Below are 12,479 nucleotides of genomic sequence, written 5' to 3'. Positions count from 1 at the left end.
AGGGGCAAATAGTAACAGGAATGGGGAAATTAGGGTTATTGGGGGACAATGGGGTAATGGGGGTAATGGGGGGTAATGTATGGCGAATGGGGTCAGTGAGGGGGGTGGGGGGCAATGGGGCACTGGGAGGCCACGAGCAGTAGTGGGGCCGGACGCCGGGGGCGATGCAGGGCCCTGGGAGGTGACGGAGGCATCGGGGTGACGCGAGCGTAACGGGGAGCGGTGGGGGGGCGGGGGGCAGCTGCGGGGTTCGGGGCAGCGGGGAGGCCTCAGCAGGGGACACGCAGCCCCCCCCCCGTCACCCCACGCAGCCGCACCGTGCATCTCTTTATTTCCACCACGGGCCCCGCAGCGCCCCTTTTTGAGGTGGGGGGGGGCTCCCGACACCCCTTTTCTTTTTTTTGGGGGGGGGAGCTCCCGGCTCAGACGATGGCTGCCTCCCGCAGGGGCTCCCCGCCCAGCAGGCGGCCGGGCGCCAGCCTCTCCACGTCGATGGTGCCGCAGCGGCCGTGCAGGAGCAGCTCGGCGGCGGCGCGGCCGGCGGCGGGGGCCTGCTGCAGCCCGTGCCCGCTGAACCCCCCCACCACGAAAACGTTCTGCAGGCGGGGGTGCCGGCCCAGCACCCCGTTCTGGTCGAAGGCGTTGTAGTCGTAGTAGCCGGCCCAGGCGCTCCTCAGCTGGGTCAGAAACGGGGCGTGAAGAGGGGTGCGCCCCCCCTCCCGCCCCCAAGTTTATTTTGGGGGGGGGGCGCCCTACCTTCAGCGTCTGGAAGGGGGGCACGCGGTGCGCCAGCCGCGGCCAGACCTGCTCCTGGAAGAAGCCGTGGTCCACCTCCAGGTCCCCCGTGTCCGGCTCTTCCCCCTGCACGGGTGACACGTCAGAAGGGTGTCCTCCCCCCCCCCCAAAAAAACCAACCCACACTGCCCCCCCCCAGCCCCGGGACGCACCTCGGGGGGGCTCATGCCCCCTAGGAAGTTGCCGGCGATGCCCTCGCGCCGAAAATAGGCCCCCGAGGTGTCGATGAGGAAGGGGCACTCCAGGCCCGGCCCGTCGGGGCAGTGCCACACGTAGACGTACCTGCGGGCGCAGCGCCGCGTCCCCTCTCCGTTTCGGGGCTTCAAAAGCACCCGAATAGGGGCGGCGGGGGGAAAAATCCCAACGTTGGGGCCGGCACCGACCTCTTCCGAGGCTGGATGGGGAGGGGGGGTGGGGACCCCCCCGGCAGCCCGGCGGTGGCCGTTTCCAGCAGCTCCCCGGTCCAGGCGCCGGCGGCAGCGACGACGATGGCGCAGGCGACGGGCTGCTGCTCGGGGCTGTCGGGCAGGCGCACCTGGGGACAGCGGGGACAATGGCGGGGGGGGGACGTGGGTGGCCCCCAAGCTGGGGATGGTGGTGGCACTGGGGGGGGGGGGGGGCACGCTCACGTTGACGTATTTCACGCGGTCCTGCGCCATCAGCGGCATCTCGTCCTCAGAGGGCATGGTGAACGCTGGAAATGTGTGGGTTTTTTTTTTTTGGGGGGGGTGCGGGAGAAGGAGATTACAGGCGTCCCGGTGCCCGGCGGCGGCGGCGGCAGCAGCGGTGACCGCGGTGTCACCGCGCCGGGGGCTCACATTTTGCCTCCCCGACGCAGCTGAGGACGCCCAGGGACATGGCTTTCCTCCGGAAGGCGTTGAGGAGGGACCAGGGGTCGAACCAGCCCTCGTTCTCCAGCCCTGTGGGTGGGGGGACGCACAGGGGCACACAGCCGGTGGCACCGCTGTCCCCAAGCCCCCCCCCCCCCCGGCTGACACGCAGCGCGGCCCCCCCTCACCGTAGGACGCCACAGCCACGTCCTCCGTGTTGATCCAGGGGAACTTGGCCTTCAGCTGGCTGGGGGACAGCAGGGCCACCTTGGCGCCTTCCTCCCTGGGGACAACGGGCATCGGGTGTGTGTGTGGGGGAGCGACAACACCACGGGGGGGGGGTCGGGGGGGGCCAGGCCTCACCTCTGCAGCTTCACGCCGGCCTCCAGGGTGGCAGCGCCTCGCTGGGAGGCCAGGAAGAGGTACCCCGAGGGCTGGAACTGGAGGTCAATGGGGGGCTCGTTGGGCACCCACAGGTAGTCCTGGGGGGGGGGGACACAGCCTGGTGAGCGAGGTGTGGGGGTGAGCCCCCCCCGCCGTATCTCCCCCCCCCCCAGACTCACGTTGATGTTGCGGAGGAAGGCGGCGGAGAAGAGGGACAGGCGGATGTTCTCGGGCAGGGAGAACTGCTGCCGGATGCCCCCCACCGACAGGACAGTGGAGGCCCGGGAGTACTGGGGGGGGGGGGGGCACAGGGGGGTGAGAGGGGGGTGCCTGTGCCCCCCCCCCCGCCCTCCCGAAAGCCGGGGTCTCACCGTGGGGTCCCGCTCCACCACCAGCACCCGCATGCCGTGCCGCCGGTTCTCCAGCGCCTTCAGCCAGTAGGCGACCGCCCAGCCCAGCACGCCCCCCCCCCCCCACCACCACGTCCGCCTGCTCCGGGGGGGGGCAGCTGTGGGGGGACCACGGCGGGTTCCAGCCCCCCGGCCCCGGCACCTGCCCGCGCAGCGTCCGGCCCAGGCGGGACAGCGCCGGCCCCAGCTCTGCGGGGAACGGGGGCCGTGGGGGCGCAGCGCACGGACGCCCCCCCCCCAGCCCCCAGCCCGTTCGGAGCCCCCCCTGCCCCCCCCCCCAGCCCTCCCTGCACCCACTGGGACCCCCCCGTCACCCCCCCCATCACCCGGCCCCCTCCCCCTCGGGCCCCCCCCAGTCCCTTCTGTACCCCCTGCCCCCCCCAGACCCCTCCCCGAGCCCACTCCGCACCCCCGCGCCCCCCCCGCCCCCCCCCCTACCCCCCCCACTCCCCCTGGAGCCCCTCCGGGCCCCCCCCGCGCCCCGGCTCCCGCCCCCGTTTGGGTCCCCCCTGCTTCCCTGCGACCCCCGCCGCCCCCCCCCCGGCTCCCCACGACCCCCGCCGCCCCCCCCCGGCTCCCCACGACCCCAGCTCCCCCCCCCCCTCACCGCGGAACACGTCGGAGCTCCGCGGGGCCGCGACCTGCAGGGGCCGCCCGGGGGCCGCCCCCCCCCGCGCCCGGGGCCCGATCCCGGCGCGCAGCGCCCGCAGCGCGCGCCCCCCCCGCAGCATGCCGCCCGGCCACGCCCCCTCCCCGCCCGGCCACGCCCCCTCCCCGCCCGGCCACGCCCCCTCCCCGCCCGGCCACGCCCCTCCCCGCCAGGCCACGCCCCTCCCCGCCAGGCCCCGCCGCCGCCGCCGCCAATCCCCGCGCGCCCCGCCCCGCCCCGCCATTGGCTCTCCGCGCGGCCCGCGCCCGCCTCCCCTCCCGCCCCGCAGCCAATCGGCGGCCCCGCCGGCTGGAGGGGGGAGGGGAGGGGTGCCTTCCGGCGGAAGTACCCCGAGGGGGGCAGTGCGACGTGTGCGCGCAGCCGGGCCCGGCGCCCCGCCGCCGCCATGCTGGACTTCTTCACCATCTTCAGCAAGGGCGGGCTCGTCCTGTGGTGCTTCCAGGGCGTCCGCGGGCCCGCCGCCGCCGCCACCGCCCCCGTCAACGCCCTCATCCGCTCCGTGCTGCTGCAGGTCCGGGGGGCGCCGGGCGGGGCCTGGGCAGGCCGCTGAGGGGGGGGGCGGGACCCCCGGGACCCCCTCCAGACCCCCCCCAGACCCCCCGTCCCCCCTGGGGCCCCCCCGGGACCCCCTCCACCCCACCCGGGACCCCCCAACCCCATTGGGCCCCCCCTGCGCTGCCCCCTCCCATCCCAGTCCCCTCCGCCCCCCCCCATGTCTGTGCACGGCCGGGTGTGCGGGGGGGGGAGGCTCTGCCCGGGGCGGGGCACCCCCCTAGGGTGGTGCTGGGCTCGCCGGGAGGGCGGCCCCGCCTGGCAGCCCCCCGGGTGGGGTGGGGGGCCCTGCCCAGGCAGCGGGTGCTGGGGTGGGAAGGGGGTTATCGGGGGGGGTGGCCCCCGCACGCAGTCAGGCACTCAAGTGGCCGCTTCCTTCCCGCAGGAGCGAGGCGGCAGCAACTCCTTCACCCATGAGGCCCTCACGCTCAAGTACAAGCTGGACAACCAGTTTGAGCTGGTGTTTGTGGTAAGCGGCCCCCGCAGCACCGCGCCGTGGCATGCCCTGCCGCCCGGGGGGCTGAGGGACCCCCGGGAAGGGGCCGTGCTCAGGCTTGGAGGGGAACAGGGATGCTCGGGGGAGGTTCGGGGCTCGCTCAGGAGCTCCGGGAGGGCTGGAATACCAGCTGGCGCCTTCCTGCCGGGCTTTCCGCTGCCCGCCCCAAACCTCCTGAAGCCCTCGCTGGGTAAGGAAGCTTGGTCAGGCCGGCACGGGCGGCAACTCGCGCTTCGGAGTCGAAGCTTTCCCTGGGACGTCCCATCCCTGGCGTTCCTCCCGCTCTGCCGGTGGCACAGCGCTGTGGAGGAGGTGCTACCCGTTGGGAAGTGCCGCAGCTGGGCCAGGCGTTGGAGGGAGCACCCCTGGGATGCGGCATGAGCCCTGCGGGGCACCCAGAGGGACGTGGAGGGCGCGGGAACGGCCACATGTGGGGCACGGGCAGCTCACGCCTCCCCGCTGGGACAGCAGAGCCCGTGCACACGGGGCTGGAGAAAAATCATCCGCAGCAAACCGATGCTTTTGGCATGCACCACCGCGGTTCGACTCCCCGGGTGGGGTTGCTTTTGGCTCTGGGGTTTTTGGGACGAGAGAGGCTTCCCCGAGGGTGCTGGCGGCGTCCTGCCCGAGGGCCGTGTGCTGTAGGGTTTGGTTTGCTGGGTGAGGCCCGCGGGGTGCAACCCGACTGTCTCTCCAGCCACGCGGCGCTGCGGTCCTCGTTGGTTTATTTCAGTGTCTGCGGTAGGAGTGAGACGTAAGCGCTGCGGCTGGGGTGGAAGCCCCTCGGGGCGTTAGGTCCTAACGGAGCTGCAGCGCAGAACAGCCCCCTGAGGAGCCCGCTGCGACCGCACCTCCTGAAGGGAAGCCAAACACGTGTGTTCGTTCTTGCGCTTTAGGAAACGTTCTGAGCTCTCTCCTTTAAGCGCTCTCGGCCTGGCCTCAGCGAAGCCCCACAGCCTTCCCCGGGCGCCTGCGTTAAGCACAGGGCTTCCTGGTTTTTTGGTGCAAGTCGCTGTTGCTGTGGAGCATCCAACCCATTTTTATTGGTGTCGCGCTTCAGCGTGAAGCTCTGCGTCGTGCCACTTCTGCTTCTTCGAGGGCACGTTAAAAGCTTCAGAGGTTATATTAGAAAAGGTAGCCTGAAGCTTGCATCATCTGGTTGCTGAAGTGAAAGAACCTCCTGCCAGGTGCCCTAAATCTGGGAGAGGTCGTGGCCTCCTCCTCGCCAGCTGGGTGTAAGGGCGGTTAAGATTTCTCGCGGAGTTTCTGCGTGTGCCGCTTGCGTAGGGCAACCTCTTTTCCCTGTGCTTTGTCGCAGGTGGGCTTTCAAAAGATCCTGACTCTAACCTACGTCGACAAGCTGATAGATGACGTGCACAAGGAGTTCAGAGACAAGTACCGCAACGAGTTCCAGCAGAAAGGCACTCTGGGCCTCCTAAACGGCACCTTCGATTTTAAAGATGACTTTTTGCGTCTCCTCCGGTAACGAACTTCCCTGCCGCTGCAAAGCTTCCCCGGGCTCGGTACCGCGCTGCTCGGCGCGGCGGGGGCTGTGTCCGCGTGGCTTTCGCTCCTTCCCCTGCTGGAAGTGAAGGCAGCTCTGCGGGCGATACCCGGGGTTGGGAGATCCGTTCCGCTTTCGTGCTGCCCGCTGGTGAATGCCCTGCTAACTGGGAGGGGCTGAGCCCTTTGAGGTTGCCGTCCAGAGCAGAGGTGGTCGTGGGGACGGGGGCCCAGAGCTGGAATTCGGGCTGATGCGCGCTGTCCCGCAGGGAAGCGGAGGAGAGCAGCAAAGTCCGAGCTCCCACCGTAATGAAGACATTTGAGCAGTCTGTGAAGTCTCAGAAGACCGTCAAGTGTATGATAGAGACCCGAGGGGAGAAGCCAAAGGAGAAAGTCAAGGCCAAGAAGAATAAAGGTTCCAAAAAGGAGGGTGAGTTGATGGGAAAGGTAAAGCGTGCGTGTACCTGTGGGGTGTAAATATTCCACGGCTGCGAAATGCAGGTCACGCGTGTCCCAGCCTGCGCTTCGCCGCTCCTTCCGCATCCCCGGGGCGCTGCTCGGGGGCCTCTGCTCGCAGCCGAGACGGGTTCGCGAGGGGAAAGCCCTGCTTAGCAAACCTGACTTCTTGTCGTGTCTGAGCCTGCTGGAGTTCAAGCGGCGTTTGGACAGCGCTCTCAGGCGTAGGGTCTGGGCTTTGGGTGGTGCCGCGCGGACCCAGGAGCTGGGCTCGGGTCCCTTCCAGCTGGGGATATTCTGTGATGCCGTGCTGCCCCGCTCTGCGGGAGAGCGGGCGCGGTGCAGCGGGAGCATTCCCGTGGGCTTGGCCTTGCTGAGCTGCCCCATCGCGGGAGGAGGCGGCTCGGTGCCCTCCGGGAAGCGATGCGGAACTGCCAGCAAGACTTTAATTGGGTGCGTCTCGGCTCTGCCCTCGGGAAGGGAAGCGGGGAGCACGTTGAGGAGGGCTGGCGGTGTGAGATGCAGCCCCTCCGCTGGGACAGCGACAGGCAAAGGCCGTTGTGGTGGAACGGCGCTGTCGGGTCGCCTGCGCTCTTGGCTCTTCCGTGGGGAGTGACGTGTGCGTGTCGTACGCACAAAGATGTTTCGGGAGAGCCGGTTGCTCAGCTGCCAGTCTTGGGAGGACCGTATCCCAAACGCAGCCGCCTTTGGGCCAAAATAAGGTGCTCCCAGTTCTTGAAATTCCGAAATCTCAGAGGTGAGGCTGGAGCAGGCCTCTCTCTTGACAGAGGAAACCCTTGCGTGGCGTCGGTGCGATGCTGGGTGGTGGCGGCGTTGCCTGTTCTGCAAGGCTGAGCTTGTGCTGGGCTCCGTCCCGCAGGAGCGGAAACTGTTACAGCATCCAGTAAAGCGGCCCCGGGTGAGAAGCAGCCCTCGTCAGCTGGGGACAGGGAGGAACTGACCAAGGATGAAATACTGCAGAAGAACCGGGAAGAATTCTTCAAGAGACACATGAAAGCAGGGGAGAAGTCCAGGTGGGTAGCGAGGGTACGGACAGGTCGTGGCGAGTCTGCCTGGGCTGCGGACCAGCTCCTTGCTGGTGGTGTGTACAGGAAGCTCTGTGCCTCCCCTTCCCTTAGTGACCCCGAAAGTCATCCCGCTAACCATCAGACCGTGCTCAAAGTACAGTTTAGAGTTCAAAGTGTAGACCTCGTGTGCAGGTCCAGATCTCTTTTTGGCGAGGCTTTCCCACTGTGAGTAAAGGGCGCGTTGGTGCCTGGTTTGGGTTAAAGCGGCCCGCATCAAGCGTGATACGGGACTAAAGTTCAGATAAATAATCTGTGGGGGCCTGGCATCGGCCAGTTCTAGCTTCGGCTTCTGCCTTTTGGACACCTGGGCTTTGAATTTTCATGGCTTCTAAGGAGGCGTTTGCTCATTCTGAACAAAATGTGTTTCTGGTCTTTGTTTTAGCAAGTCTCCGAAGCCCGATGCTCAGAAGGAGAAGGGGAAGAAACCCCGAGTGTGGGATCTGGGGAACTCTAATGCCAAAGTGCTCGATTACAGTGACTCCACTACCAATGGGAACTCGGAGGCCTGTCCCGTGGAGGAATTTGACCCTGATGTGGTAAGAAGCCAGGTCGCGGTGTCTGCTTCAGTGCATTGTTCTCGAATCGGCTGGGCATCACGAACGCAGCCTGGGCTCCACGGCTGGCGGAGAGCTAGAAAAGGGGATCGCGGCGCCCAGCCTCGTGAGTGTAAAGCAAAGTCTAGAGAACGTTTTCTCCTGCTGCGACAGCAGCAAGCAGCACCAGTTAGCACACGCTGGGTCAGACAGCTGAGCCCTTCTGACGGGGATCTGCGTAGAGTTGCTTCTGCTGCTGACTGTCGTTGGCGTCGCTCCTGGTGGCGGTGAGGGCAAGCCAAGAGGACACAGTTGGGCAGCTGCCGCTTCTCAGTACGCTGCCTTCCCCTTGCAGGCCCTGGGGGATCGAAATCGGGAGCCCGGCCGCCTCTATGACCTTGAATACGAGAGCGATGAAGAAGCTGAAGAGGAGAAAGTTATTCAGAACACTTCAAAACCCAGGTAGGAAGCTCCTACGGCCCCTGATTGCTACGCACTCCTCGTTTTCCTTCCCGTAACTCATCTTCCAGTCTAACCAGTAACACAGTGGAGACAAACGGGTGTTTGTCAGCTGCGTGACAGGCTCGTGCGTCTCCCTGCTGCTGGCAGTTGCACGCACCGTGCCGTTCACACCCGAAGGTAACTACTGTGCTTCCCTGCAGCACAAAGAAGGGGGGCCTTGGAGGCATGTTTGGCATGCTGAAAGGCCTGGTGGGCTCCAAGAGCTTGACAAGAGAGGACATGGACCCGGTTCTGGAGAAGATGAAAGACCACTTGATCGGTGAGTGTGGGTCTGCTGCGTGTGGGCTGGGCTGGATGGATCAGGCAGGCCAAGCTGGTTCCCGAGCCCTGTGCTTAGGGAGGGCTCCAGAGGGTCGGGCAGGGCCCACGGTTTGGGGAGTTGCTGCTCACAGGAAATGTCGCAGGTTCCTGCCTTGCCCCTGGGGGAGTCGACAGCAGAAGACGACAGCAGTCTCGTCTGGAGGGGGGACCCTGCCGCTCAGCCTTCCCTTGATCCATCAGACTGCCGGGGCTTGGTGGGACGCTGGTGTCCAAGCGCGTGGCACCTGTTCGGCCCCACTAACCCCGATCTCTTCTCTCTCCCAAAGCAAAAAACGTGGCGGCTGAGATCGCAGTCCAGCTCTGTGAATCCGTGGCTAAGAAACTGGAAGGGAAGGTGATGGGAACGTTCACCAGTAAGTGGCCGCACTGCACTCCTTGCTCTTTGGTGTGGGAGGCTTGCTGGCCTCCATCTCCTGCTTCTCTGACCTGGTGCTACGTGGAATTGGGCAGTCCCGGCAGCTGCTGCAGCTGTGCTGCTGTTGAGTTTCCTCTCAAATGAGCGTGGGAGGTCCAAGCTGCGCGAATAGGCTTGACCCCAGCTACTTTGGAAAGAGAGGGAGGCCTGTGCCTCCTGCCAGCTTTGTTAAACTGAGCAACCATCTACGGTACTTTGGAAGCCCCCTGGTGTCCTCCTGGCCTCCTAATGTTTGGGTTGGGGCTCAGGGCTTCCCTGGACTGCTTTCCAGCCGTGACAGCTTCTCTTTGTATCTCCTCTTTCCCAGCGGTGACCTCAACAGTGAAGCAGGCCCTACAGGAGGCTCTAGTGCAGATCCTGCAGCCCCAGCGCCGTGTGGATGTCCTCCGCGATGTCATGGATGCGCAGCGTCATCGCCGGCCCTACGTGGTCACTTTCTGTGGTGTCAACGGTGTCGGGAAGTCCACCAACCTGGCCAAGGTAGGGCACGGTCCTGCCGGCTCCCTGGGACGGGGCTGCTGAGTTCAGGCCACGGCTGCTGACGAGGCTTTCCCGTTGCTGGCTGCAGATCTCGTTCTGGCTCATCGAGAATGGTTTCAGCGTCCTCATCGCCGCGTGTGACACCTTCCGCGCGGGAGCGGTGGAGCAGCTCCGCACGCACACCCGCCGCCTCAACGCCCTGCACCCCCCGGAGAGCCACGGCGGGCGGACCATGGTGCAGCTCTACGAGAAGGGCTACGGGAAGGACGCGGCGGGGATCGCCATGGAGGCCATCTCTTACGGTGGGAGGAAGCTGGGAGCAGGAGGGGCTGTCCTGGGGGCCCTGGGCTTCCTCCTGCTCATGCTGCCTCCCCCTCTTCCCAGCTCGTAACCAGGGCTTCGACGTGGTGCTGGTGGACACGGCGGGCCGCATGCAGGACAACGCCCCGCTGATGACCGCTCTGGCGAAGCTGATCGCGGTCAACGCTCCCGACCTGGTCCTGTTTGTTGGGGAAGCTCTGGTGGGAAATGAGGCCGTGGACCAGCTGGTGAGTGCCGAGGGTTTTCCTGCAGGGCAGATGGGAGCGGAAGGTGTCCGCAGGTTTTGTTGGAGGAGTTGTGGACAGTGTCGGCATCACAAGTGCGTTTCTTGGATGCGTTCTCTTCCTCAGGTCAAGTTTAACAAGGCGCTGGCTGATCACTCCATGGCCCAGACGCCCCGGCTCATCGATGGAATCGTGCTCACCAAGTTCGACACCATCGATGACAAGGTAAGGAGACCGCTTCGTGCCCCAGGAGGGATTTCCTTTTAACTGGAGCCTTGCAGAGAGCTGGTGTGAGCACCCGTTGGTGATGGGAGGAAGGAGAGATGCAGTCAACAACCGGGGCGTTTCTGTGCTGTCCTGGATGCAGTTCTCTGCGTGTAAACGCACTGCGATCACCTAAACAAAACTTAAGCGTACTGACTCCTGTGCCTCTGGAAAAATGGCTGTGAGGCATCTCGGTTCATAAGCATTCTTGCAGCGGGTCATACAGGGTTGGGACTGTGCGGATCTGGACAACAGGAGGTGGCTGTTTGATGTGGTTCCCTGAGGAGGCAGCACTGGAATAGCTGCAGCAAGCAGCGGGATCTGCAGGGAAGAGCACCGCAAATCGGGCCTTCAAACCCCGGATTAAATGCCGTGTGGAGTAACAGCGCTAAAACCTCGTGGCAGGGCGAACCTGCTTGTGCAGCATAAGGACTGAAATCCAGAGAAGGAGAAACCCTGGTGGGAGGCGAGCTGTGGCTGTAGGTGGTACCGATACCTGGCTCTGCGATGCGTGACGCCCCACGGGGCCTGTGCCACTGGGAGCAGCCTGTTGGCAACGAGCAAAGCAGGCTGAATTGGCTCTGCGTCTGCCTGTTCTCTCAATTCCAGCGTTTCAGGTTCAGCAATTCTGATCTTTGTTGCGTTCTCGGGCCCTTATTTTCCTTCCATGTCATGGTGTAGGGTGAACTAGAACTAGTTCTCTGGAGTAGCAGGCTCTGTACAAGCGGGAGGAGTGGGGCTTTTTATTTTTATTTTTTATTTTTTGGAAATACAGCCCCAGTTGGCCCTGGCTAAAGATGCTTGTCCTTGGCAGGTCGGCGCTGCGATCTCCATGACCTACATCACAAGCAAGCCCATCGTTTTTGTTGGTACTGGACAAACCTACTGTGATCTGCGTAGCCTTAACGCCAAGGCTGTGGTCGCAGCGCTCATGAAGGCCTAAAAACAACGATTGCACCAAATTGCTGTCCGCAGATGTCTCAGAAGAACATGCTTTACCCCGTGACTGACTAGTCTTTCCAGTGTAGTGCAAAACAGAATGAAGGGACGCGGGCGCGAGCGCTGTGCTTCCCCTGCCTGCCTGTGCCTCCTTCCACTGGCTGCGTGAGCGTGAACTAGGACGGCGGTGTTTCTGGTCGTTGTGCTTACTCCAGTTAGCTCCGTGCTCTCCTGCCATATTTATTGACTACAGTTTATTTTTGGATAGAAGCTGTCTGCTCCAGCTGGAGCACTCGTACCTGGTCAATGCCGGGGCTTCGCCTAGCGCCAGCCTTTCCCCGGGTCCCTTCATTCTGTTTCAGTGACTCGGCCTCCCTCACACAGAGGCTGAGACCAGAGCTTTGTATTGTTCATGCTGTACCAGTGGCAATGCAAGGACTTGCTGTGCTTTGGGGCTGTCCAGTTAGCAGCAGCTGGGGGCTGTCTGGGGGGTTGGTGGAGGTGCTTACTGAGCCTGGGAGCTCTGCTTCTCGTTTCTAGACCAGCTTAGGGAGGATGCAGGCTCGTTTGTCAGGCTGGAGGCAGGCACGCGGCCCCGCAGGCTGCGGAACAGCAGCGTTAGACCATCCGACCCGTCACAGTGCCGCTAGCTTGATGGTGGCAGCTCACCAAAGTTGATAAACCAAAAATTGCGACAGCCCGCCCCTGTGCTGGGCAAGCAGGGGCTAGAGGGGGGATGTTAAATTGCCTTAAGGGGTCCCGATTTCTGTTGTCAGTGGGATTCTGCCGCAGGGCACCCAGGCGCTGCATGTTGTGGCAGGAGCTGGGGAGCTGTGGCAGCTTGGTCTGATCATCTGAGTTGTTCTCCTACCAGCCAGAGGGCGACGAGCCCCTGCGTGTCTTCTGCCTGCTGGCCTCAGTGTTAATTGCTGCCTCAAATACGCTAGCAAAAGGAAAAAAATACTGGAAGACAAGGGTGGCTGCTTGCTGCTTCCCTGCGCCCTTTCTCCCCCTTTAGAGTGCCTCTTGATCCCGGTCTAAAGTGCTACACTGAATAATACAAAACTCTCTTACAACGTCTTGTAGCTCTGTCTTGCAGATGTGCTATAGTGCAATAAATTGAATGCTGTCTGCTGAGAGACATAATTTATAAATAAACTTCATAATTTGTTTTCTGTGTATATATAACTCGCCTTCAGCAAGGACGCTTTTCTCCTCAGGGGGGAGACAACTCCTGCCTCTGGCTTCAGCCTGCCGGAGTCCAAGTCCCCGGCGG

The 12,479-nt window shown here is 64.1% G+C and overlaps 2 protein-coding genes across 2 annotated transcripts; one reads left to right on the top strand and one right to left on the bottom strand.

Moving 5' to 3' along the window:
* Positions 1-314: 314 nt before the first annotated feature.
* FOXRED1 (FAD dependent oxidoreductase domain containing 1) lies at positions 315-3,167 on the bottom strand. The gene is given in 12 exon segments (XM_080567558.1): positions 315-677; positions 757-861; positions 948-1,077; positions 1,179-1,330; positions 1,425-1,489; positions 1,614-1,715; positions 1,814-1,908; positions 1,989-2,107; positions 2,189-2,299; positions 2,381-2,482; positions 2,484-2,608; positions 3,027-3,167. Coding segments are annotated over 12 exon segments (1,485 nt in total). The 5' UTR covers positions 3,151-3,167; the 3' UTR covers positions 315-422.
* A 220-nt stretch (positions 3,168-3,387) lies between these two features.
* SRPRA (SRP receptor subunit alpha) lies at positions 3,388-12,374 on the top strand. The gene is made up of 14 exons (XM_080567552.1): positions 3,388-3,600; positions 4,027-4,110; positions 5,456-5,619; positions 5,910-6,070; positions 6,977-7,130; positions 7,567-7,720; positions 8,073-8,179; positions 8,380-8,498; positions 8,827-8,913; positions 9,283-9,455; positions 9,544-9,757; positions 9,840-10,003; positions 10,127-10,225; positions 11,079-12,374. The coding sequence occupies exons 1-14, from the start codon at positions 3,475-3,477 to the stop codon at positions 11,205-11,207; spliced, it is 1,935 nt and encodes a 644-aa protein (XP_080423678.1). The 5' UTR covers positions 3,388-3,474; the 3' UTR covers positions 11,208-12,374.
* Positions 12,375-12,479: the final 105 nt, after the last annotated feature.

The sequence above is a fragment of the Anser brachyrhynchus genome (assembly GCF_964034855.1).
Source record: "Anser brachyrhynchus genome assembly, chromosome: 25".
NCBI lineage: Eukaryota > Metazoa > Chordata > Aves > Anseriformes > Anatidae > Anser > Anser brachyrhynchus.
This window is presented reverse-complemented; position numbering and strand designations above follow the sequence as displayed.